Below are 23,775 nucleotides of genomic sequence, written 5' to 3'. Positions count from 1 at the left end.
TTCAGGTCACACTGAAAGGAGGCAACACGGGAATAATTTTTCCTTTAAATTTGAAGATACAGTGAATTATGTCACAAATGAAATAAATTTCACAGGAGAAGAAAACATTATAGCCTGGCTCATCTCACAGTGATGTTAGCAGGAGCATGACTGACATAAGGCAGCAAGTTGTCCCAATACCTCAAACAAAATAGGCTCATTTTTAGACTAAATTTCTCCTGTGTCAGGCTCCCACTACTGTGTCTTTGCTGATGGATCAAGAAATCATTATTTATTACAAATGTGAGCCAATGTAAACAAGTACACCTTTTAATCAGGTAACCTCCTAGACCTTCCATTGTCTCGAGCTTCTTTGTGACTCTGAGCCTAAAAACAAAATAATAAATCTGGAATTGTTTCCCAGTATTATGCAGACTACAGAATCCAAACTGAAGACCCAAAGAATTCCATCTTTTCTGGAGTGTGACGTGTGCCAAATGCCTGGGGGTGGCTGGCTAGCACTGTGAACCCCAGAATGCTCCGAGCTGGAAGGGGCCTACAAGGACGGCAGAATCCCAGAACTGTCGGGGCTGGAAGGGACCCCAGGAGATCACCAGGTACAACGCCCCTGCCAGGACAGGGCCACCTGCAGCAGGTGACACAGGGACACATCCAGGTGGGCTTGGAATGTGTCCAGAGAGGGAGACTTCACGTCCTCCCCGGGTAGCTGTTCCAGTGCTCTGCCACCCTCAATGTAAAGATGCTCTTCCCCTTGCTGAGGTAAAACTTCTTGTATTTTACTTAAATGACATAAAGTAAGGGTCACCATGCGCCAGCTCTTAGCCTGACACAGGACATCCTCAAGAATCCGCTCAGTGCCTGTGAGCATTGTCCCAACACCCCTTGAGCTCCATCAGGCTTGGGGCTGTGACCCCTTCCCTGAGGAGATGACCATGGGAGCGGCTGAGTTGGGATTGATTCATCAGTTGCTGGAGCCTGGGATATGCTGTATTTCTCCCTGACACTTAACTGTCTGTTTTGTGTGTCCTTTAGGATGCAACAGATCCTAAGAGCGTGGAAGATCACGCTGCAAAAAGCTAGTGTCCATGAAGGAGACAGCGGAGTCCTGCAAGAATCAATTTTATTGGAATAGAAGGAGAGAGCCCACAGGGTCGTACCCCTGGATGTGGAGCACACATCCTAAACTTTAATCCTAAATCCCAGCTGCACGTTGCCTTCTGTCCTTCCCCCAGCGGCCGAGGCACTAGGAAGGTACAGCCTTCTCCATATTCCTACCCGGACGTGTATACTCCCAGCAGCGTGCCTCGCATGGCCATTAAAATTAGCTTCAATCCCCCTCCCCGGACGAAGAAATCAATAGTCGTAAGTCTATGAAGCCTGCACGTTTTTCCTAGAGTTCAAAAGCTCAGACTCCGCTCGGTTCTGCAACAAACGTGACGCGCACGCCCGTCCTTGCAGAGCCTGCCGGGCCCGCTCAGATCGCGCCGCCTGTGAGGACACTCACAGACCTCCCTCACGCACTGAACCCTCTCGTGACGTCACGCGGATCAGCCCATCCTGCTCGTGACGTCACTTGCCCCGCCTCTCTCCCCCCTCCGTGACGTCACGCACGCACGCTGCCCGCCGGAAGGCGATTGGCCGGCCCGCGGCGCGTTCCCAGCGTGCCCCGCGGGACCCGTTGCGCCTCCCCCCGCGGCGGCGGCGCGGCCCGAGCCCGTCCCGGCCTCTCCCGGCCCTTCCCGGCCCGGCCCGGCCCGCCCGAGCCCCCGCGGGAGCCGCCCCGCCCCGCCCCGCCATGCCCCCCAAGAAGCAGCAGCAGCCGGCGGGGGGCAGCAAGAAGGCGGACCAGAAGAAGAAGGAGAAGATCATCGAGGTGAGGAGGCCCAGGCCGCCGCTCTCCCGCCGCGGCCTCTCGCTGGGCCCTGCCGCTCCCTGCGGCTTCCCGGCTGGAGCGGCCGAGGGAGGGATTCCAGAGCCGAAAGCTCTCTGTTCCCGGGGAGGCACCGCCTTCTCTGCGCTGCTTTAGCCGGGACATTGCCAGGCCCGAGCCGTGTTGGGCCTGACCGTGATTTGGCAACGCTGTTGTGCCGTCTGTTTTCCTCGCCCTTTCCCGTGTTTATCCATCCTGGTGCCCTGTGTGTCCGTGTATTCCCAGAGTCCGCCTCGCTGGGCTGTACGTTTGTGCTTTTGGGGGTAGGACCAGATGATCTGCAGAGATCCCTTCGCACCTTAATGACTCGCTGGTTCCTCACTCAGATTTGCAGTGGGTTTTGTTACAGTTTGACCCGTGTGACCCTATCGGAAAAAAACTGCTAGAGGGGTGTGTGTGTTTCTTTATGCTGTGTGTGTGAATTTATGCTGAGAGTACAAGCAGAGTAGTAACAGAAATTTAAATATTTGCTTGAATTATTGGCATGAGAGATGCTGCTCAGGCGAAATACCCGTGTAATGAGTGTGTTCCTTTAAGTATGAGGTTGCACATTGTTATTTCTGTGGTTTTTGGAAAGGTCAGTTTAGAGCAGTTGGTCTTGTGTTCTCCTGGCTTTGGAGTTCCTGAGGTTCTTGCTGAATGCAGCTGCCCCAGAAAGATTCTTCTTTTTATTACACAGAAATGTAGCTGAAACAGGAATTGTTGGCATTGATTATTAGCAATATTTTTTTATGTAAAACAAATACACGGGGATTATATTTTCCATGCTGTATTTACAGTGAAAATCAAGTGTGTAAATGATAAATTTTCTTTCCCAACTAATTTTTTTGACTTCTCCAGTTAGCACCAAGTAATAGAGAAGCTGCTGTTCATAGGAAATATGTTGTAAGTGAAAACTCCATGAGCTGTTTGTTTTGTAGTTATTTTATAATATACTTTTGGATTGTTAGGGCTTCCAAAACCATATTTGAACTGAGTTATCTTCACTGTATGAATATCTGTTACTTTTTCCTTCAAGAAGGAAAATGTTGGTATCAAATCAAAGGCATGGATAAGTTTTTAAGGTACCTATTTCAGTTACAAAAAATAATTTCTGCCTCAGCTGCTCATATGAAAGTAAGATGGTTTTTTAGGTTTTTTTGTTTGTTTGTAAGAAATTTTTCATAGATTTGGTATAGAATCTTCTCCCTAACAATAAAGCTGAAGATACAGAGGAAGAATTGGTTTGGGCAGTTAACAGAAACTTCAAGCAGTGGATTTTAGGAAGTAGAGACAGCTGTCCAGACCTGATGTAGGATAAAGACATAACTTCAAATTAGTACAGTTAGAAAAGGAAAAGCTTCCAATACTTGAAAATAAAAATGTGGTGATACTCATCTGTATAACATATATAAAAATGTGGTAAGAGTCATCCTTATAACATACATCACTTTTCTATCTGAATAGTTGAAGATAGAAGTAATGAGTGATTTCAGGTAGACAGGAGAGAAACCAGCAGTAGTTATGGCTAATCAGTTGTCCTGTTTTCCTCAGATGTTCCTTGGGTACTCTCCAAAAACATCTTGTTGCCTCGAGAGGCCTGAGAATGCTGTGTCCATGCTCACACTGATACCAGGGCACGAGGTCTGGTGATAAAAACAAGAGCTCACCCAAGGGCCACATTCTGGAGGTTCTGGTGAAAAGCCACTTCTGAAGATGATAAGAGGAGCCTAAATTTTGTCCACGCTGTTTCTTGTGTTGCTTGAGGAAATAATCTGTGTTTTACTGGAAGCGTGAGAGTTGTGGCAAGGGTGGTGTTTCTGGTGGTTTGGGTTTTGTTGGTTTTTTTAAACTAATACGGCTGTGTTCATCTCTTGATTTAGGACAAAACATTTGGCCTAAAGAATAAAAAAGGTGCAAAGCAGCAGAAGTTTATCAAGGCTGTGACTCACCAGGTTAAGTTTGGTCAGCAGAATCCACGACAGGTAAGCATTTATTGTGGAATGTTTTCCCACTGCCGAGTTGAATCATCTTTCACTCTGTGTACAGATGGTCAGGTCCTGGCACAGACCTAGCTAACAGCTGTCATGCACAGCTTGTCTAGCTGTAAATTATGTACCTGTGTAAAGATGGTGGAGAATACGGGGGTTTGTTGGTTTTTAGCTTGTTGTTTGGTTGGCTTTCATTGTGAAAAAAGAACTACATCCTACCCAAACTCAACTCGTCACGCTGAGCATTTGTCTCAGTAGTATTCTGATAGTAGCATAATTCAGTTTAAGGTATACCTAAAGTTAAATTGTGGATACTGGCTGTCAGCAAAGTACAGTTGCACTTTGTTTCTCTTTTTTCTCTTTAATTCCCACCTTATCTGAGAAATAGTGAGCAATTAATATGAACAACAGTTGGTAGTAAAGCTGGAATTGAAAGAAGATAAAAGTATAAACCTTTATGTTGTCATTCTTCTACTTACAGAACTATTTATTACAATTGTAAGTGGACACAAGTCTGTCAAGTCTTCATCTATTTGGTGAAAAACCTTTGGTCAAAAAACCTGAAATTTTGAGCCGCTGTCTGTAACTTAGCTCTTCTGTACGATTAAATAAAATGAGTTACAGTGTTTACATTATACTCAGTCAGAAAGTATGGATTTAATGGAAATGATCCAGGTCTCTACAGAGCTAGGAAAGCTAGCTGGTAAATATTTACACAGATTTCTGTTATATGAATAAGACTGTAAAATAACTACATTTGCATTAGCTCAATTCATGATCTTGCAATACGTTCCTTGTGTAACAAGGATGAGCTAGCATGGCAAGCCAAACTTGAAAAGTAAAGCTGGTATTTGGGTCATTAAATCTAATTTTTTTTTTTTTTGTTGTGGAAAATATTCCTCAATGTCACTTCAGAAACATTGGTGTTATTCAAACAGTTCTGAAGGTTGTGTGTGAAATCCCTGGATCTGTGGCATGTATACATGTATGTATGTACGTGTATATCAATGTGTAAAATAGCCAGCCTGAAATAATGCTATTTCTCAAATGCTGGTAGCTATTGACTGTTGGATGGCAAAACCAAATTTTTAAACCTGATTATACCTCTCTTACCTTAGGGAATATCTTTCAATTAGGATTGTCCCTGAGAAAGAACTTTATAAACAATTTTCCTCATGTTGTGAGATGAAAATGGAAATGCTGTCAGAGTTTTAGCTTTGGTGGTGGGTGTTTTGGTTTGTTTCTTCTCCTTTTCTGTTTTGTTGTTGTTTCTTTGGGGGTTTTTTTGTTTGTTTCTTTGATTTGGGGGGTTTTGTTTGTTTTCTTTAAGACAAGCTTCATCTTCAAGTTTTTAGCACTCTGAAGAGAAACAAAAGCATTCTTAAAGTACAGGTTTGTGTAGTTGATATACATGGGTCTGTGTGTTATTTAAAATAGCATTTGTGAACTTCTAGTAGGAACACTACCAAGCTGCTAATTCCTTTCTAAAACAATTTGGTGTGTTTTTGCCAAATTCACCATAAGAACAAAGCTTCTTTTTTAATATTACACTGTATTTTAGAAAACAGTTCCCTCCATACTTGTTTGTGGTTTTAGTCTCACTGGCTTCCCATAAGGACAAGAATCAAATAAACACAGAATCCTTAGGGGTAGGGAAGATCTCTAGGATCAGTGAGTCCAGCCAATAACCCAGCACTGCCTGTTCACCACTAAACCATGTTCCCAAGTGCCACATCTACACATTTTGAACCCTTCTAGGGATGGTGAGTCCACCAATGCTTGGCTCGCCCTTTCAGTGATGAAATGTTTCCTAAAATCTCATCTAAACATTGTCTGGGGTAACTTGAGTCCATTGCCTCTTCTCCTGTCACTTGTTACCTTGAAAAAGAGATGGACCCCACCCTGCTAAAACCTCCTTTCATATCTGATCTAAGAATGTTTCTCCCATGTCCTCTTTCACGTGTTTTCATTCCACTCTGGTACAGACACACCTGCTCTGGCTTATCCAGAAAAAGGGTGAGGCATGGTCAGATTTTTTTTTTTTTTCCTTCATAGATGTAGTTTTCCTTCTCTAAATAAGCTTATTTTCCTGTCTTTGGTCCTTAAGCAATGAAACATTCATATGTTGAGTTGATCCAAGTTGAAATAATGTTCTAAAAGTACTTTCAACTTCTGTGTGCAGATTTCTTAGAATTTCTACCTGTATAGATCAGAAGAAGGAGTAGCAGTTCTGAGCCTTCCGTGCATCAGAGGTTGTTTCATTCCTGCCCTTGTAAACTAATTTTGAATGATTGGTTATTTTAATGTGAAGTGAGTCATGGCATGCTGGTTTTATATTTATAGGCTGCTCAATCAGAAAGTGAGAAGAAATTAAAGAAAGAAGATAAGAAAAAGGAATTACAAGAATTAAATGAGCTCTTCAAGCCTGTGGTTGCTGCACAGAAAATTAGCAAAGGTAGGATTAACTGTTTTCTTCTCATTTATGTGGTCTTATACCTTAAGTAGTTATATGAGTAATGACCCTTCAAAAACACCAGTAGATGTTGTATTGAAATAGATGTGACTATTTCCTCCTCCATCTAGTGTGCCAAGTGTTTTATCAGTCATGATTTGACATTGTTTTGGGAAGTTCTCTGGGCTCAGAAGATCACTGAAATATCAAAAACCACAGTGATGTTGTCAGCACAGCTGAAGATACTTGGCTGTGTTCTGATTCATCAGTTAGATGCTTCTGAATGTGTGGCATGATTTTGTGTGTGTTTGTGATGGTATTTGTTTAAAACAGCCTGTCTCCCCTAGGAAGTCTGAATATCCAAAGAAAGAATATAAATTCATAACATTTGACTTAACAGAAGACTTGTGTTCAAATCAGAACAGAAAATACTTTCCAGTTAATTGTATTGAACCTCATAATTAGCAATAGCGTTTGTTTTGGGTCTCTTTGGGGATTGGTTATTGAACAAACAAATTTTGTGATGTTAACAGTTTTACTTATCAATCTTCTGGAGCTTCTGTGCAATAATTTTTGACAAAGTGTGATTTTCATATATTTAAAACAAACCTGGTATTTACTCACTGCAAGCACTGATCAGCAGCAAAGACCACTTTTCTGTTTGTGACCTGCAACTTTCTGTATCAGTTTTCCCTAAATCAGGCAGTTTTTAACTTTTGAGTTTTTTCAGAAAACTAATATTACCCAGATTTTTAGATTGCATTTTAAACAGGTGTTGCTGTGCATACTGAAATCACTTTCAGTCAAACCAAAAGTGAAGCATCATGTGAAAAGCTCAACCTAAAATCTTCCACAAGAACTTAATTTAGTACTACAAGTAAAGTATTTCTAATTCGATCTCATGTCTCCTAAATACACTTAGACCTGTTTCTTTCATTGCTTTTCCTAATGACTTCCTAATAGTCAAATGGTTCTTTAGTGGGATGATTTTTACTTAAACTGTAGTTAGGATGATTGGATAGTTCATATTAGAACAGCAGTTGCTTATTTTGGGGTCTCTGATCAGCCATTTTCATTCTATTATTAAAGGAGGAAAGTGGTTTGAATGAATGTGGGTTAAATTACTGTAATTTGTTGTAATGTGTAGTTGATCTGTTGGGAAAAGGCTGACATCCAGAGGATGCTTTACTGTGTAGCAGAGGCAAGAATAGCTTCATGTACAGGGAAGAAGTTGCACAGAACGATCTCTCTGATGTATTGTAATACACAAATGAACAATTCCTCAGGCACACCATATTTCTTTGAATAGTTTAGTGGCAGCTCTGATACTTAATGTAAATACCATGCAATAAGAGTAAATTTGGCATGTTTGGGACTGAATTATGTATTTACCATGAACACTTCAAAAAACTTCTGATTTTAAAACATGTTTTCATTCTCTACATATCCTTGATATTACCAGAATTTCTAATACAACTTTTGCTTAAAAATAGTATTAAAATATAAAAACTTTCTTTACTCAGGTGCTGACCCGAAATCTGTAGTTTGTGCTTTCTTCAAGCAAGGACAGTGCACTAAAGGAGACAAGTGCAAGTTTTCTCATGATTTGTCATTGGAAAGGAAGTGTGAAAAACGAAGTGTCTACATTGATGCAAGAGATGAAGACCTTGAAAAAGGTGTAATAATTGTAGAAAGTTACTGCTAAGCTATTCTGATTCTGAAAGTGGAATTTTAAGATTGAGCCTTCTGTGTTGTGGTTATGATCCTGAAGAGCAGTGACTAAGGCACCCCATCCCACTATGTTCAAATTTCTGAACAGCACTGAAGCTTTCTCCAATTGTGCTCTCAAATGTGCTTTAGACCTCACCTAGAAAATAAAGTATGACCTGCTGGTAATGGTGGATTTTCAGTTGTGCAGTGTCATGTATCCTGTCATACAGTGTTGAACAGGATTTGACCTTTCTTGCAGTTGCAGGTTCCCTCTTAAGCTCTGTAGAAGGGAAGTGCAGAAGGAGGAAGTGCAGTGAGCAACCAGAGTTGCCTTCCAGAACTGCTGCTGGTGTTTGGCCAAACAGGCACAGTTCTACATTTAGGGTTACGTGGGAATTTTTTCTGTGCCTTTCTCTGCCCACATGACTTGTTGGCTAAGTACTCTGGATTTTACTTTTATTTAGCAGGGATTAAAGATTTTATAGGACTTGTTTTGGTTTTTTTTCCACATTTCCTCATGTCTCAGTCTTTATTTGAATTTTAGCCTCTGTCATCCTAAATGTATCTGATGGGATTCCCACAGATTCACTGCTAATGTTGTCATTGGTGATTTGCTTTCTCTGGTGGAACCTTCTTTTAACTTTAACACAGATAATTTTGTATTATCTCTTTCAAGCCTCAAGTTAGATTAGCTGTATTTCTGGGTGTTATCCTCCAACTTTCTCTTTTATTCAGTTGTCTTGTTTTTCTTATTTTCCCTTGTCCACACTCAGTACTGCACAGATGGAATGACACACTGAGTGTTTATCTGAAGCATGCTTAATGCATTTAAAAGTTAAAATTTCTAGGGCTTTTGAGGTAATTATCTTTTGAGTGGCATAGGAGAGTTTGAAGACAGTATTTTAAGAACCTGAATTTATTTTCCCTTGTATAAGCTACTTAAAATGTAAGAATTGCATATTAAAACTGATACTGGGCAGAAAAGCAGCTTGCTTGTAATGTTCAGTATTTGGAATTTTTTGTGAAACCATCTGTTGTCTTTTTTCTAGATACAATGGATAACTGGGATGAGAAGAAGCTAGAAGAAGTGGTGAACAAGAAGCATGGTGAGGCAGAAAAGAAAAAGCCCAAAACCCAAATAGTATGTCTTATTTTCTTTTTTTTTTTGCTTTGCTTTATTTTTGTTTTTTTCTTTTTTTTAGTTGAGCTGTACTAGAAGGAATTAAGTGCAGTGCAATTTGGCATTAGATGTATTTATCATTATGTAAAAATTCAGAATGGAATATTACAGTAATAATATTCTGAGTAGATGGCTGGACTGACAGTATTTGTAGTAATCTCTTTAAAAATTACAAAAGCAAAACCACAAAGAAAACCACAACCCAACAGCTCTTTTCAGACCATAAAAAGTTTTCTCATGTACATTACAAATGGATAGTAGGTGAAGTGCTTTATAGAAATGCTCAAGGTCTCTGCAGTTTACCTAATGTCTCCTAATTGCTTAAAAATCCAAGTATTGTGATTAATGAAGTCTGTTATTGCAGTGGGTATGATATATATTGATTTATCTCTGTACTGGGTGACATACAAGCATTGTAAGCTTTTAAATTTTCTCCTAACTTATGCATTGAGAGTAATTTGTAATTCCTGGGCTCTAAGTTCAACAATATTTTTTTAGTTCTGTCCTAAATGGCATAATGGGTTAATCCCTTTTTCATTCTTTGGGACTATTTTACCTCATTTTCAACACCAAGTAATTAAACAGTCTATTTTTACCACCTAAATTTGCAAAAGTTAAACATTGCTGTGGCTAAATATAAACTATGAATTGCTTGTTAAAAGTCCTAGAATGGCATGATCACCTCAGGATCCAGAGCTGGAAGGTTTAACAACATGTGAGGCAGATGGAATTGATGTTGTTTAAAACTGCACCGATGCTGGTGAGCCAAAAGAGATGTGCTGCTGGTTTTACAGAAACCTTCTGTCATCTTGTCTTTTTAACTGGCATCATACTGAAGGAGAAAAAGCTGTTGACTACATGAATTTTAGATATTCAGTTGCACTACTTTGTCTACTGTTTTTAGTAGCAATGCATTTCCCATGTTCCTTCTGTTCTGAGCACAGCTGACTTGGACTTGCTGTACTTCTGACATGGAGTGTAAAATGCTGGGGATGGCAAGAGGACACAATGCTAACAACCATTGTTTCCATGCAGGTCTGCAAATACTTCCTTGATGCTATTGAAAACAACAAATATGGATGGTTTTGGGTCTGTCCAGGTGGAGGAGACAACTGTATGTATCGCCATGCCCTCCCTCCAGGCTTTGTATTAAAAAAAGACAAAAAGAAGGAAGAAAAGCAAGATGAAATTTCATTAGAGGATCTAATAGAGAAAGAGGTAAAGTTGTCAGACTGGTACCTTTTGGTGGTAGTTGTTTTTGTTACTTTGAAGAGACACGTAGAAAGTTTGCAGATTTATAAAAAAAAAAATTAGATGTTTTTAGAGCTGTATGAGATAAGGCAAAGGATGCACAGCATTGATTCAGGTTTTTGTTTAGAAACTGTTACCTAGTGAATAGAATTAACTATAGCTGCATACTTAGTGCAAGTGTTGTTTACCCTTTTATTGGAGGCTTCTATTTCTTAACTGCTGTTTCTGTATCCATTACAACTGCTTCTGTGGCTCTCATCCCCAGCTCACTGTCTTCTTAGCTCTCTTAATTTTCTAATGAGACAGCAACACCAAGAGCACAAGCCTTCTGAAGGTGTTGCTGCTCTGCTTCTTTCTGTCACCACTGCTTGGCAGTGTCACTTTGAGCAGAGCTGAGCTCTTGCCTTCCCTTTGTTTCCTCCTCCATTTTTCTTTTAATTTTTCATGCCAACTCACTAACTGGAAAATCACATGTTGAGTCAAATGCTAAGAAGATGATGCCTATTTAACAGTGAAGAGTCAAGAGGGAGTTGGAATGTTTTCAATTAGTTCCTGGAAAAGAGTAGTTAAATATCTAATTTGTTATAGCCTTTGGAAAGAGTTTCTTCCATTAATCAGTCTCTTTCCTTGACAGCGTGCTGCCTTAGGACCAAATGTTACCAAAATTACTCTAGAGTGTTTTATTGCATGGAAGAGAAGAAAAAGACAAGAAAAGATTGATAAAGCTGAACAAGATATGGAGAGGAGGAAAGCAGATTTTAAAGCTGGCAAAGCATTGGTGGTAAGTTTTAGAGTCCAGTTTTTAATGTACGAATAGCAAGTAAATAAAGTTTTCTGAAGAGGTAGCTGGCCTGAAATTGTTTTGCTTAACATTATGTAATTTTATTTTCCTTTGTTGTGATGTTTGTTTGTTTTTTGTTTTGTTTTGTGGGGTTTTTTTGTAAGCAGTATAAATTCCATGAAGTGATAACTGAAGGTTTCTTTTACTGTGAATAGATTAGTGGACGTGAAGTATTTGAGTTCCGGCCAGAGTTGGTTGATGCAGATGATGAAGAAGCAGATGACACCCATTATGTTCAAGGAGCAGGAGATGATGATGAGGTAAAGGAAACAGGATTAAATCAAGGAATATTTTAATTGCATTCAAATTTGAAAAATGTCAGTTTGAGCCCTTAAAATGAAATTAATGAGCTTGGTTCTTAATACTGCCACAGAGTACATTTTATCAGAAGATTCCTGTTGAAGGTGAAAAATGTTGTAGAAATATTCCAGAAGTGAGGATTTCTGTGGAAAATTAATTCATACAGTGCATCCTGGTTTATTTTGCAGATTGAAGATCCTGTGTGCATAAATGATGTAGATTTGAACCTGTATGTCCCCAAGGCAGTAGAGGAGACTGGTATTACAGTGGCTAGTCCAGAGAGGTTCAGCACATACACTTCAGTAGAAAAAGATGGTAAGCTATTCTTCTTTCCAACCTGTTTTCATACTTAATTATCCAGACCTAACATATTAACCAGGTACATGCAATTTGGCCAGTATGAGTCTGCTTGGATTTCAAGTGGCTTCTTCATAGTTTGGAAATTTGAAAGCATGTTTAGTAGGATTGTGAATTCAGTTGGTGATTAGGAAACTTGTGACATTGAAATGCCTAAGAATTATGTTTATTTTCAGATAATAAATTAAGTGAAGCTTCTGGTGGTGATATAAACAACAGCGAGCAAAATGATTTAGATGAAGATAATGATGGAGATGGGGAATTGGAAAATGGAGTAATTGATGCAGTTCCAGTTGATGAAAATCTCTTTACTGGAGAGGACTTGGATGAACTAGAAGAAGAACTAAACACTCTTGATTTAGAAGAATGAACTAAAAAGCTCCAGTGAGAAATTAAACCTATGTGACAAAGAGAAAACTGACTACATTTTTTCTCCTTTTTGAATAGAATTCCTAAACAAGGTGTTTATGGTTATGCAGCTGAATATGATGGGCACTTGATATACCAGGAATGTTTTCCTTCAATCTCATCTACTCCAGTCTTGACTATGCTCACAGTGTTCAGAGTAGTTCAGACTTACCTGACAGCTGAATTTACAGACAGTGAGATTACAACTTTCAACTAAGAGTTAGGAAGTGTAACTGCTTTGCCAGTATGCAAGTGGGCAATTTGACATCAGGTACAGTACAAAAATCCAAGTATACATTCTTCACAAAAACTGCATTTTTATTAGTGATGGTGTTAATTTAGAAACTGCCTTGAAGGCAGGATACTCTAATGGAGCTGATGCAGATTATGCTTCTTAAAGTGGTGATTAGCTTTATTTGATCAGCTGGATACTGAAGATTGTGAACTGATACTTCATACAATACAGTACAGTGCCCTCTGTTTAAAATGTTTTCAATTTTCCCACCACCTTTTGCCAATAAATCTGTAAATAAAAATTACCAACTTTACCTGTGTTGATTTTTCTCTGCTAAGTTAGGATGTCATCAAACTGTTAAGAACTGGGTTTTCTAATAGAGTGGTAGATGTTTTTCTCTGCAGTCTTGATACAGAAGTGATGATGTTGGCTTCAGTTAAGTTTGGGCTACCTGCAGTTACAGTTTTTTGTCTACTCTTGATGCAGTGTAAAATTCAGCAGCCAGCTTTTCTCCCTTGCTGTTCTTACTCCCTGCCCACCCATTAACTGATGTAATACCTGCTGTACATCACTGACTGCTATTCCAGTCTCATTCTCTCCCCACTGTCTTTTGTAGATTAGTGAAGATTTCAGGCTCTGCAGAGCAGGGAGGTTACAGTCCAAAACATGCCTGCCATCCCTTTGGTGGCCTCTAAATAACAGGAAGTTGTACAGGGGTAAGTTGCCTCAGGTGCTGTACCCTGCAGACTGCACTTAAGTCACTGTGTCCTTTTTCCAATGGATTGGGTGTCTGCCATGAAGATTTCTCAGCAGTGGTGCTTTTCCAGGGGGCTGTAGGCTGCACCTCTTTGCCAAAACTACCCGTGGTGTCTGCTACAGTACTGCTGTTCTAATGATACACTTTGTGTCATTAGTACAATTGATTTTTCTAAACCTCTTAAACCACTTCTTCCAGACCAGTAAGAGTTATGGCATTGTTAGTGAGCTTTCCCAAACTGATTTTTGGTGGTAATGTTAGCTTTACTGGTTATTTCTGGCACTGCTGAATTGACTCTCATATCTTGAATGCTATTTCTAAAATAGCAGACTCAGAATTTTTGGCCTTTTTAGGGATGGTTGTGGAATTCATTTTCTCCTGTAGGAACAGGAAGCAGTGCTCGGGAGAAAGAGGCCTACTAAAATTGACTTCTAAATGTAAGTGTTCAAGGAAAAGCTGCACTATCAGATATAAATATTTATTTATGCAGATCTTTCTCATGTGGCCATAAAAACAGAGTTGATGGATTATTGTATTATACTGGCCAGCAATAGGATACCTGGCCATCAGGACACTTAAGAATGCAATTCATTTGAATGTATGTTGCATAATTTTTCAAAGTTGTATATTTTAAATGGGAATAAAAGTAATTTAATCATTATCAAGGATGAAAACTGCTTTCTATGTTTTGTGTGTTAGGGGTTGGTTTGTTGTATATATTTTGATAATACTTACCTGTTTCACTGATGTAAATAGCTTAAATCTTTGCCAACATTTTGTTCATGTTGCTTGAATTTTACAGTGGAGGAATGGTATTAATTTCAGCTAATAAAATACTGATGGATAGGCAGGGAGTGCCTGTGTGCCCTTTTGGGTCTAAAAGGATGGTTGTGATACACAACTCCTTTATACAGGTGTCACTTAAACACTTGGACAGTCACCTTGCATAGCAGTGAAATCCATGGAACATCTGTAAGTTAGCTGAAGAAAACCTGATTTTCCTAGGCAGTAGCTGTTGAGAGATACCTTCACATGGGCAAGAAACAATAGCTGGTTGTCCCTGTTTGGGTTTTCACTCCTTTTCTTCTCCACTTTCTCTGGCACAGCTCCTGGCTGGGCTTGCTCTGCCCAGATTTCCAACCATGAAAGCAGGCTGACTGCTCTTCAGGAGCCCTTTGTCAGGGGAGCATTCACATTCCTGAGGGTGGGGAAGCATCTGCTGCTACACGTTCCTTCTGCTTTCTTATGGGCTGCTAAAAGTTCTTACTCTTCTCATTTAAAGATCCTTGGATTTGTAGCTAATGGGGTTGCAGTCAATAAATGTTCAATTGAAAGTGAATGCCAACACATTGCTTGGGGTAGATGAATTATTAATGTTCAGGAAATGAGCAGTGTGATAGAAGGGAGTTCACTTGGATGTGACATCACTGAGTTGTTCTTACTGATGCACATTTCCTGAAATTACTCTGATACAAAAGCAGTGCGTCACTTCTGGAAGAATGAAATATAATCTCAATCCAAAAATAATGGTATCTTCCTTTCAGTGACTACCCAGTCTGTGTGGGTCAAAAATACAGGATGTCACTGTTAAAGGAGCAGGCAAGCTCAGTTCAGGAGACTTGCTGGGTTGATATCAGGCTGTAAAGCATCATATTGCCAGGTGAGAAACACCTTTGCACTTCACTTGGTTTCTAGCCCTTGCAGCCTGGACCAGTGTTTGTATCACCCTGTTTTCCTCCTCACTTACATGAGCACTATGTGAGAAATGCAGCTGTGGCCTGAGCAAATCTTGAGGGAGCACACTCTTGTAGCACTGCCTTGAAAGCACCTCTGGTACTGGACATGTGTGTGGACAAAACCAGTTAAAGGTGCTGCAGTGAACAGTGCCTTTGCTTCCTGGTGTTTGCTGTTGTGGGAGCAGAGTACTGGTTGGTTTTAAATGTTGATGTGTACTAAAATCCCATTTTAGTCACACACACCAACTGCTTGAACTGCTGAAACTGGCTGGCTTTAAATTCTTTGAAGTTCTGGGAGTTTTTTAAAGCCTGTGTGAGTTTTATGTTTGCCACTGCTTTGTTGCTCACAGCTGCCTACTTTTGTTTGTAATGAACACTGTCCACAAAGGCCTAGAAAAGAAATTTAAAATTAACTATCAAGACTGACCTTAAATATTGCATTATCTGTGAGTTGTTTGTAATAGAAGTGTTGCCATTTCTTAATGGAAAGTGCTCTCCCACTGTTTTTATCAAGAGGAGGTTTTATTATTGATAAAACTTTGAACCAAGCAGTATTTACCTTGGCAGTTGAGAATTCTCAGATTGTGTTGGTTACAGAAAGAACGTTCACATACAAATCACTGTTTTTATTCATGGTTTGTTTCACAGTTTAGTTGGATGTGGAATAACAGCTGTCAAAAACTGTGTTCTGAATGCTGAATTCAGGACATTGTGAATGCTGAGTTCTAACTCTTTTTCAATGCTAATGTCCCTTCTAAAAATTACCTGAATATAGTAAGTAATGCAGACTTAATTTTGGTAAGCTTATATATCTTGTAAATAACATACTTGGAGGTTTCATAAACATTATTTGTTATTCCTGTTCCATGTGCTGCTTTGTAATAACTTACTGAAACTGCAGTCATCAAGCAACTAAACTAAAAATCTTACAAGATTGGGTCTTTGTTTTCCTCACAGTGAAATAATTACAGCCCTAAGCTGAAAGGAAGGGATTGTTCTCATATGCAAATATCACATACATATTCACCTGAAGTGTCTCAGGGGATATTATCCCATGAATAATATGAAAGAGAGTTGGAACAGAACTGGAAAAATTCTGAGATGTGGGAAGGCCACAAGAGCTGCAAAAACCCATGTAACAGCAGCTGCACTGCATCAGAGTGAGAGCATTTATAACACTCCCAAAACAAGACACCTGAGGAGCAAAGAGGTAGCACTGCTCTGACAGACCTTCCAACTATTCTTATTCTAGAACATTTGCTCTACTAGATGGAGCCTCTGACACCTTTCTCTTCAGAGTACATTCCCTCTTTCTCCCTTGAGTCCCTTGACTTTCTAACCAACTTTTGGAAACTGGGGAGTTCCACACCTCTGCTGCATCTTGTTTGGAACACGGCTCCTACTAGCTTGGGTTCTTCCAGGAAGTCATATCCATCCTGTGCTTTGCTTTTACTTAGTGTCAAATGGAGAAATGGGGTTTAGAAAGAGGAGATGATGTCTTTCAGTTGTGAAGAACTCAATATCTTGATGCACTTCAGTGCTAGAAACAAGTTGTTTTTTTTTCCAAAATTAAAAGCTTTCTCTTGACATATTTGTTTTTTTTTGCTTTGAATAGGCTTCTAATAAACAAAATCTTTTGTGAAGCAAATGTTTCATGAATGAAAGATTTGAATGAAATGGTTGCTTCTGGTTAGGTACCAGGTGTGTTTTATGGAGCTGTAATCACCTTAAGTACTCTTACTGTGGTATCTGCACATGACCCTTCTCTTTTCCCCCACCCTGGTATTGCAGGCTTAGAAGTGACCTTGGCTTTGCCTGTCTCACATACTTCCTTTCAATGGATGCTCTGTCTTTTTACAGAGAGCAGCTGTTGCTGGTGTTAGCAATAAGGCCAAGATGTTTTATTCATTTATGATGTTACAGCCCTAATATGTGACCATAATAGGCTCCTTCATAGCACATTATTGAAATGAATGCCAAAAATAGAAGAGGCAGCATCTCATCTGTGTTCAGGGAAAAAGACCATGGAAGTAATCTCTATCTTACATTTGTGGTTGAAAATGTAGTGTTGTAATACATTTGAACCTAAATTTGAGCAAGGCTGGCTTAAAACTTACAGGCGTGCCCTGAGTTACCAAATCAGACTTCAAAAATGAGACAGACTCCTAAATTAAAGAAAGAAACTGTGGAATAAAAAGCATCACAGCTTTCCTTTAGAAAAGGAAAAAAAGCAGAAGCAATCCTGGAAGGAAAGAGGTGAGTAAATTACTGTAGAAGGTTCCCAAAGCAAAACAATGTTCTTTGTACCATCAGCCATTAGGGAAATGTGTTCTATGGAGGCTGCATCCTTGGGCCTGTGCTTGAAGCAAGCTGTATATCAGCACATAGTATGGGTGTAGCACATCTCTTGCAGGAAATCAGCTTACAACTTACATTTCTCAGGCCTCTACAATCAATACGTTTTGACAGGATTGCTCTTCTAAGAGAATTTTTGGCTTCTTTGTGTTCCACCTCCACTTCTGTTTTGTTCTTTGTTTTCCTTTCTTGTGCTCTGAACACAAGGCAGGCAGAGATGGGATTGAAGAGGAGGCGGTAGTTTGGCCTCTGCAGAGTAATACAAATCCTTTGCAAGCTCTCAATCCCTGCTTTCTGTTACTCTTATTGATCTCTGACATGACAGGTAGTTTAGTTCTTTGATTTGGGAGCAGTAGACTGCTTCAGGAAAAGATTGACTTCCACTTTAAAATTTCCATCATTGCAACTTAAAGTCAGAAAACAGCTAAGTTTCTAGGTAAGAAAACTTCAATCTTCATTCTTCCTCACTCTCTTTTGCTGTCTTCTCCCTCTGCTGAGTGTAAACTGGGGAAGGGAAGCTCTTCTGACTGACCTCTCTAATCCATATCAACTAACCCAGTTCTTGTGAAGGCAGCTGCTGAGGGTTCCCTGCACAGTCCTGGAGCAAGGCACAGCATCCTTGGCAGTGTGCTTCCCTGACATAGCTCCAAACACTTCAGGGGTTTGTTTATCAAATGGAGACAAGGAGGATTAGGAAAGCTGGTCAGAAGGAATGGAGCAAAAATGATTTCTTCAAATGTCTGGCAGACTAAAGTAAAAATAAGAGGGACCTGTAAACTGTAAGGGTCTCAGTGTTGTGAACCATCTCCCTGAATAAGCACCTGGGAGGTGTCAGAGCTGCACTTTGTCAGGACTATCAGCCCTGCACCATGAACTCTTCAGTCATCTTCTTGTCAATAGAAGTCTGTATTCTGTACATGGCAGTTCCCACACAATGCCTTCCACACAGAAATACCAAGTTACAGTTCTGCACAACAGTTGCTATACATGAATAATTGCTCATTCTTTGTATGGGAGAAGTGGAATGAGGAATCTTCCCCCAAGAGGGCAGAAAGGGAAAAGCTTAAATGTGCTTTTTATTCAGGGCATGGAAGTGTCTGGAGTTTCTATCACTGATAACTGTTGTCAGCATTAACTTGTGTTTGATAGATACAAAAATAGTTCTTTCACCAGCAGCCCCCAGCTGGGACTCCACTGGAGTGACACCTGGCAGTGGCAGGCTGTTGGCTTAGAAGCAAATGGTACAAATTTGAAAACAAACCAGGTCCACACCAATCATCCCAGCCCCTCGCTCTCTTAGCCAAATCCTCTGCTAGAATGGGTAAAGGTCTGATTGTGTGTTGAACTGTGTTTAATTTTGTTATGTTTTGTTTTGTTTTGTTTTATTCCTTGAGGGAGATATTTGTTATTTTACTCAACAAGGGCATAGTCACCAGTACAATGTTTTATAGATAAGGACATGCTTTGGTTTAATATTAATGTCAGGACAGTATTCCTTGGGCACAGAGGATCAAAGTATAAAGGCTTCAAGGTGAGGATGGGTTGGGGTTCTTTGGGGAGAAAGGGGCATTTCTGCTTAGGGAAGAGGGAGGAAGTTTGAGCTCTGGGGCATTCTGTAGGATGGTAAGGTGTCCTCTGAAGGCAAGAGGCTGGAGCTGATGGCTGAGCTGGCTTATAGACGTGGAGATTGCCTGGGCTCAAACACTTGAAATGCTTCTTGAGAGACAAGGGGAAGGAAATATCTCTTCCAGTGTCAGTTCATGGTATTACCATCTTTTAGTGCTTTTGTATCTGAGTAAAAGAATATTCAGAGTATTGGATAGAAAGGAACTTGTCTCTATTCCTTCACTGCCTTTCAATCCTACTTGCTCTGCATCCTGTTACTATTTTGTTATCAAAGTCTTTAACACATTTAAAGTCCGAGCTTGCTATTAAGCACAGAGCAGCCTGAATAGTAATCCCTTTCTCAGGGAATTTGAAAGTTTTAAACTTGTTTTTGTTCCAAATCCTTCAGCAGGAATGTGGAAGCATTACTGTAATACAGGAGCACTAGAGGACAGATGCTTCACGGCAGATCTGGCATTATGTGCCTGGAATGATCAATGAAAAAGCCAACACAACTGCTCTGTGAGTCTGAGCCTTGTTAGATTCCTTTGGAAATGCATGATGAAATGCATCATAGAAAAAATCAGAAAGTTAATAGAAAAAACTAGAAAGTTTGGGGAAAAGATTCAAAAGTTGTACATAAGCTGCCGTTTGTAGTAAACAAGAGATAATTTGCAGTGAAGTCAGGGATAACAGTGTCTCAGGGATACAACAGGAAGCAGTGGTCTCTGGTATTTCTGTATAACAGGAAGCAGTCAAGAATGTAAGAAACCTATGAACTGCCTCCTGTCATCTGGAAATTTTCCATAAATGGAAATAAACTAGGAAGTGACCCATCTTCTGTGCCTATATACCCTGTGTGGGGGAAGTGCTCTGTTCCTCTTTGTCCCAGCAGAATACTGTTCTACAAAAATTTCTGCCAGACCTAGGCACTTCCACTTTCTGAATAAAACATGTGTGCACACTTGCCATGGATGATGGTCTCAGCAGAAAGGACAGTCCTTAAAATGGTATGAAAACAGTGGCAAGCAAAAGAAGGAAAAGGTTCTTAAGAAGGAGAATAAGATGTAATTAGGAATAAGATGATGACAGAATGTGTAAATCTTTTCCTCACCATCAGGGAACTGCATAAAAGCAGCATGTTCTAGAGGGTTTTTGTGAATATGAAGAGGTACAGTTAAAATTCATGGCATCCAGCAAGCAATGTACTTTCCTTCCAGGAAAGGAAGAAGGAAATGGAGGAGACAGTGCTGAAGAGATAGAAGGGCTGATTCTTAGTTTAATCACGTGTACTGTTAGCACAGTACTAATTGTGACTGCTGTGCAGCTACAGGCTTTGCTGGATACAGGCAGAAGGGTGGGTTAGGAGGAAGTGCAGGTCCAGGTGCAGTTCTGTGTGATGGAATTGTCCTGAAAAGGAACAGCCACTGCAGCAGTAACTCACATGGGAGCTGGAGCTTTCCCTCTCTTGGGCTCCACAGCTGCTGTGCCAGGTCAGGTCAGCTGTTTCAGTGGAACAACAAAAGCAGAAGTACAGAACTTTCATGCACAATATACCATGTGAGACAAGTGCACAGCCTGTTGATTTCAATGATTTCAATCTCTTTTCCCACACTAGGAGCAGAAGGCCAGTTCCATCACGCTCTCTAGATTAGCAAATTCTCCCCATCCCCTTCTAAAAAGTTTTCCTGGGACCTTTCCCAGCCAAAGATCCAAGAGCCCCATATCTCCATGGTTCTCTCCAGGGAGCTGCATCACTGATTACCCAAGGACACTGCACTCCTTCTGGGAAAAGGTGTGATGACTTCCCAGGCTGTTCCTTCTGGGCTGGTGTGTTCTCACACCCTCTTCCTTAACAGAGCAGCATGGTATTTAGCTTTTTGTCTCTGTTGCATCTTCTACATGCATGCATATTATTAAAACATTTTCAGAGAGATGGTGCAGAGAATATTGTGGAGCTTGGGTTTTTTTCCTGATCCATTTCTCCTTTTTTATATTATTTCCTGTCAAAGCTTTTCTCTAGGGGACAAGTACTCTTTAAAAATATCTAAGTCTTTGGGGGTGTTACTGAGCAGCATCTGGATAAATTTGTTTGGTAATCTGCTGAATGCTTTGTGAAGCAAAAACTGAGTCACGTGTGATTTATAATGACCAACTTTGTCAGACTAAAGAAATACATATCCTTGGGTAAATCAAGCAGTGCTGTCCCGGAATTTGATGCTGTGAAATCCTAATCTAAAAAAAAGGGCCTGGTGAGTAATGAACTCTATAAAACACAAAAAGGGTATTGCAGAAAGACTCTGACTAACACTGGAGTAGTACAGCTATCAGTATTGAACTGATAAAATCAGTTCAAAGTGAAGAAATCAGGAAAAAACCTGGTACAGCTCACTTCCTTTTGAACTGGGAGATTTCAGACTCCGAGCTAGGAGCTGATTTAACAGATGTAGCCATACCCTTGTTGTTCTAGTGAAAACATTGCCCCATAGCCCCGGGCTAAGGACAGCTTTTGCTAACAACCAAAGGAGATTGGGCTATTGTGAATTGCTCATAGGAGCAATACAGCAGATCAGGCCTAAACATCTCTAGTGGTTTTCTCCTGTTTCACCACTTAATGCTTCCACCGTTTTCAGAAGTAATGTTTTATTTTTCCCAATGGATATCGAAAATAATACTAAACAAAATAGAAATAAAAAGGCACTAACTGACTGAAGCAAACTAGTACGTGAAGTCCATCTTATACTTCGTTTTCTACTGCCTTATTAGAAACTGAGTTACTTCTTAAAAGGTCTGTTCAGAGCAGCTAAACCTCTTGAAAAGCCCAAGTGTCTGGATGCCACAAAAGCAAAATATTTACTAAAACTCTCACAATCGATGAAGGCTTTTCTGGGAGACTCGTAGTAGTCTCAATGAACAAATGAGTGGTGATCCTTTCTTTGCTTCAGATATTCATTCTGCTGGTACTGTAAAGCAGTGTTTTAGAGGCTGAAGTTTATTGCTCACGTACAGGACCCTTTGCTGACCCTTTGAAGCAGGACCACAGTGGTTTGCACATTTGCAGTTTCTACCAAATTGTGGCACTTTGTGCATTTCTTGCTGCTGCCTTTCATGTTATGAGGTGGAGACTCAAAGGAAAAACATTCTGAAGTACTCTGTGTTACAGGCTGGACACTCAGGAATAGCAAAAAAATAACACCTGCTTACCAAAAGTACTTTGCATCTTGCAAAGTTTTATTCAGCTGCATTAATAGCTTGTTGTCTGAGTAAACACTAACAAGACCAGTAACTTGTAACAGAAGTACCAGTTTAATCTGCTGGACAGAGTTGGAGTCTTTAGACTCCAATACATTCTGAAATAATTGCATTCTATTTTAAATACAGGCAAAAGGTTTGGTGTCTTGGAAGGAATCCGAGTCCTGCCCACTTCTTAGCTGTTGATTTTCACCACTGAGTATCCTAGCCTGAGAACTGAAAGCTACAGGTAACAAGTAAATATAGAAACACGTAATTAACTTGTTTGCATTCTGTACTATGATCTCATTGGCTCTTCCTTATCTATTTGTTAGTCATGCTGAGAACTAAATCGGCAAGGGAGGAAAAATCGCATCCTCACTGGAAGGTGTTCAGTGCTCTACATAAACAGCAAAGTCTGGTTTTGACTTTCACTCGTCTGTCCAGGATTCTGTCAGACATTTAGCTCGATGCAAGCAATGGAATCAATCACTCAGCCTCTCCTCCAGCAGAAAGCACTTTCCCTCATTTACAGTAAGGTTGGCTTTGGTTAGAAGCGCATCCCGAGCCTGTACACTTGGTTACCTTTCCCAGGTGCAGGCTGGGGGCTGTGATGCCATCCAGGGAGCTGCGGCTGGGCTCTGGGGCTGTCTGGACGGCTTGACTCGGACTGTGCTGTGAATTCGGGTCAGAAGGCAGGCCCGGGAGAGGAGCAGGGTGCCCGGTGCTGAGTCAGGGCACTGGGGGGCAGGGAGCAGACACAGGCACCAAAGCGCAGCCGAGAGCCAGAGGCTGGAAGGCAGCAAAGGCTTTGGGAAAAGATTTGCCGTGCCTGAGCAACCCCGACTCTGTGTAAACATCTGAGTAACTCCAATAGCCTGGCTTTATAACTTCTGACAACAGGCAGAAGTGCTGCACAGCCAGTGCCCAGGAAGCCAAAACTGCTCATTCACTAAAAAAAAAAATTCTAGTGTCTTAAAGATAACTTATCCTTCAGTTGTTGCTAATACAACTGACTAGAGAAAATAAATCCTCCTTTTCCCTCAGTTACTGACTTACTGATCAAAGTATTGGAAAGCACTCTTTTAGTTTATTGCCCTGTTTATTAGAGTTTGGGAACTTATTAACTCATCTGCAGTTTTGCTTTGATCAGGTCTGTAGTACAAAAGCTCTGACATAAGTCGGTAAATAACAATAAAAGTAATGTTGGGTGTTTTCTTTTTTTAAAACTGCTGAGGCAGCAAATTTAGAAAAACTAGCACCAACTATCAAGTCTATGTATAGGAACTCCCCTTCTTGACAGAATTTTTGAGGGGCTTCCTGAAGAAATAATAATTAATTAATAGCAAGAACAAGTGAATGGAACACAGGAGTAAGTGGTGGTTCTTTGGGTTTTCCTCTGTTATTGTGGAAATATTTTTCTTTTGGGATTCCCAGTAGACTAAATAGGTGCCCTG

General features: G+C 40.3%; 1 protein-coding gene across 1 annotated transcript; it reads left to right on the top strand.

Moving 5' to 3' along the window:
* Positions 1-1,730: 1,730 nt before the first annotated feature.
* On the top strand, positions 1,731-14,059 carry ZC3H15 (zinc finger CCCH-type containing 15). The gene is made up of 10 exons (XM_062506689.1): positions 1,731-1,873; positions 3,793-3,894; positions 6,244-6,355; positions 7,876-8,028; positions 9,112-9,203; positions 10,278-10,460; positions 11,128-11,274; positions 11,490-11,594; positions 11,823-11,949; positions 12,168-14,059. Exons 1-10 carry the CDS (start codon positions 1,796-1,798, stop codon positions 12,359-12,361), a joined length of 1,293 nt encoding a protein of 430 aa, XP_062362673.1. The 5' UTR covers positions 1,731-1,795; the 3' UTR covers positions 12,362-14,059.
* Positions 14,060-23,775: the final 9,716 nt, after the last annotated feature.

The sequence above is a fragment of the Cinclus cinclus genome, chromosome 21, assembly GCF_963662255.1.
Source record: "Cinclus cinclus chromosome 21, bCinCin1.1, whole genome shotgun sequence".
Lineage (NCBI taxonomy): Eukaryota > Metazoa > Chordata > Aves > Passeriformes > Cinclidae > Cinclus > Cinclus cinclus.
Note: the sequence above shows the minus strand (reverse complement) of the source record. Positions and strands in the feature narration are given on the sequence as shown.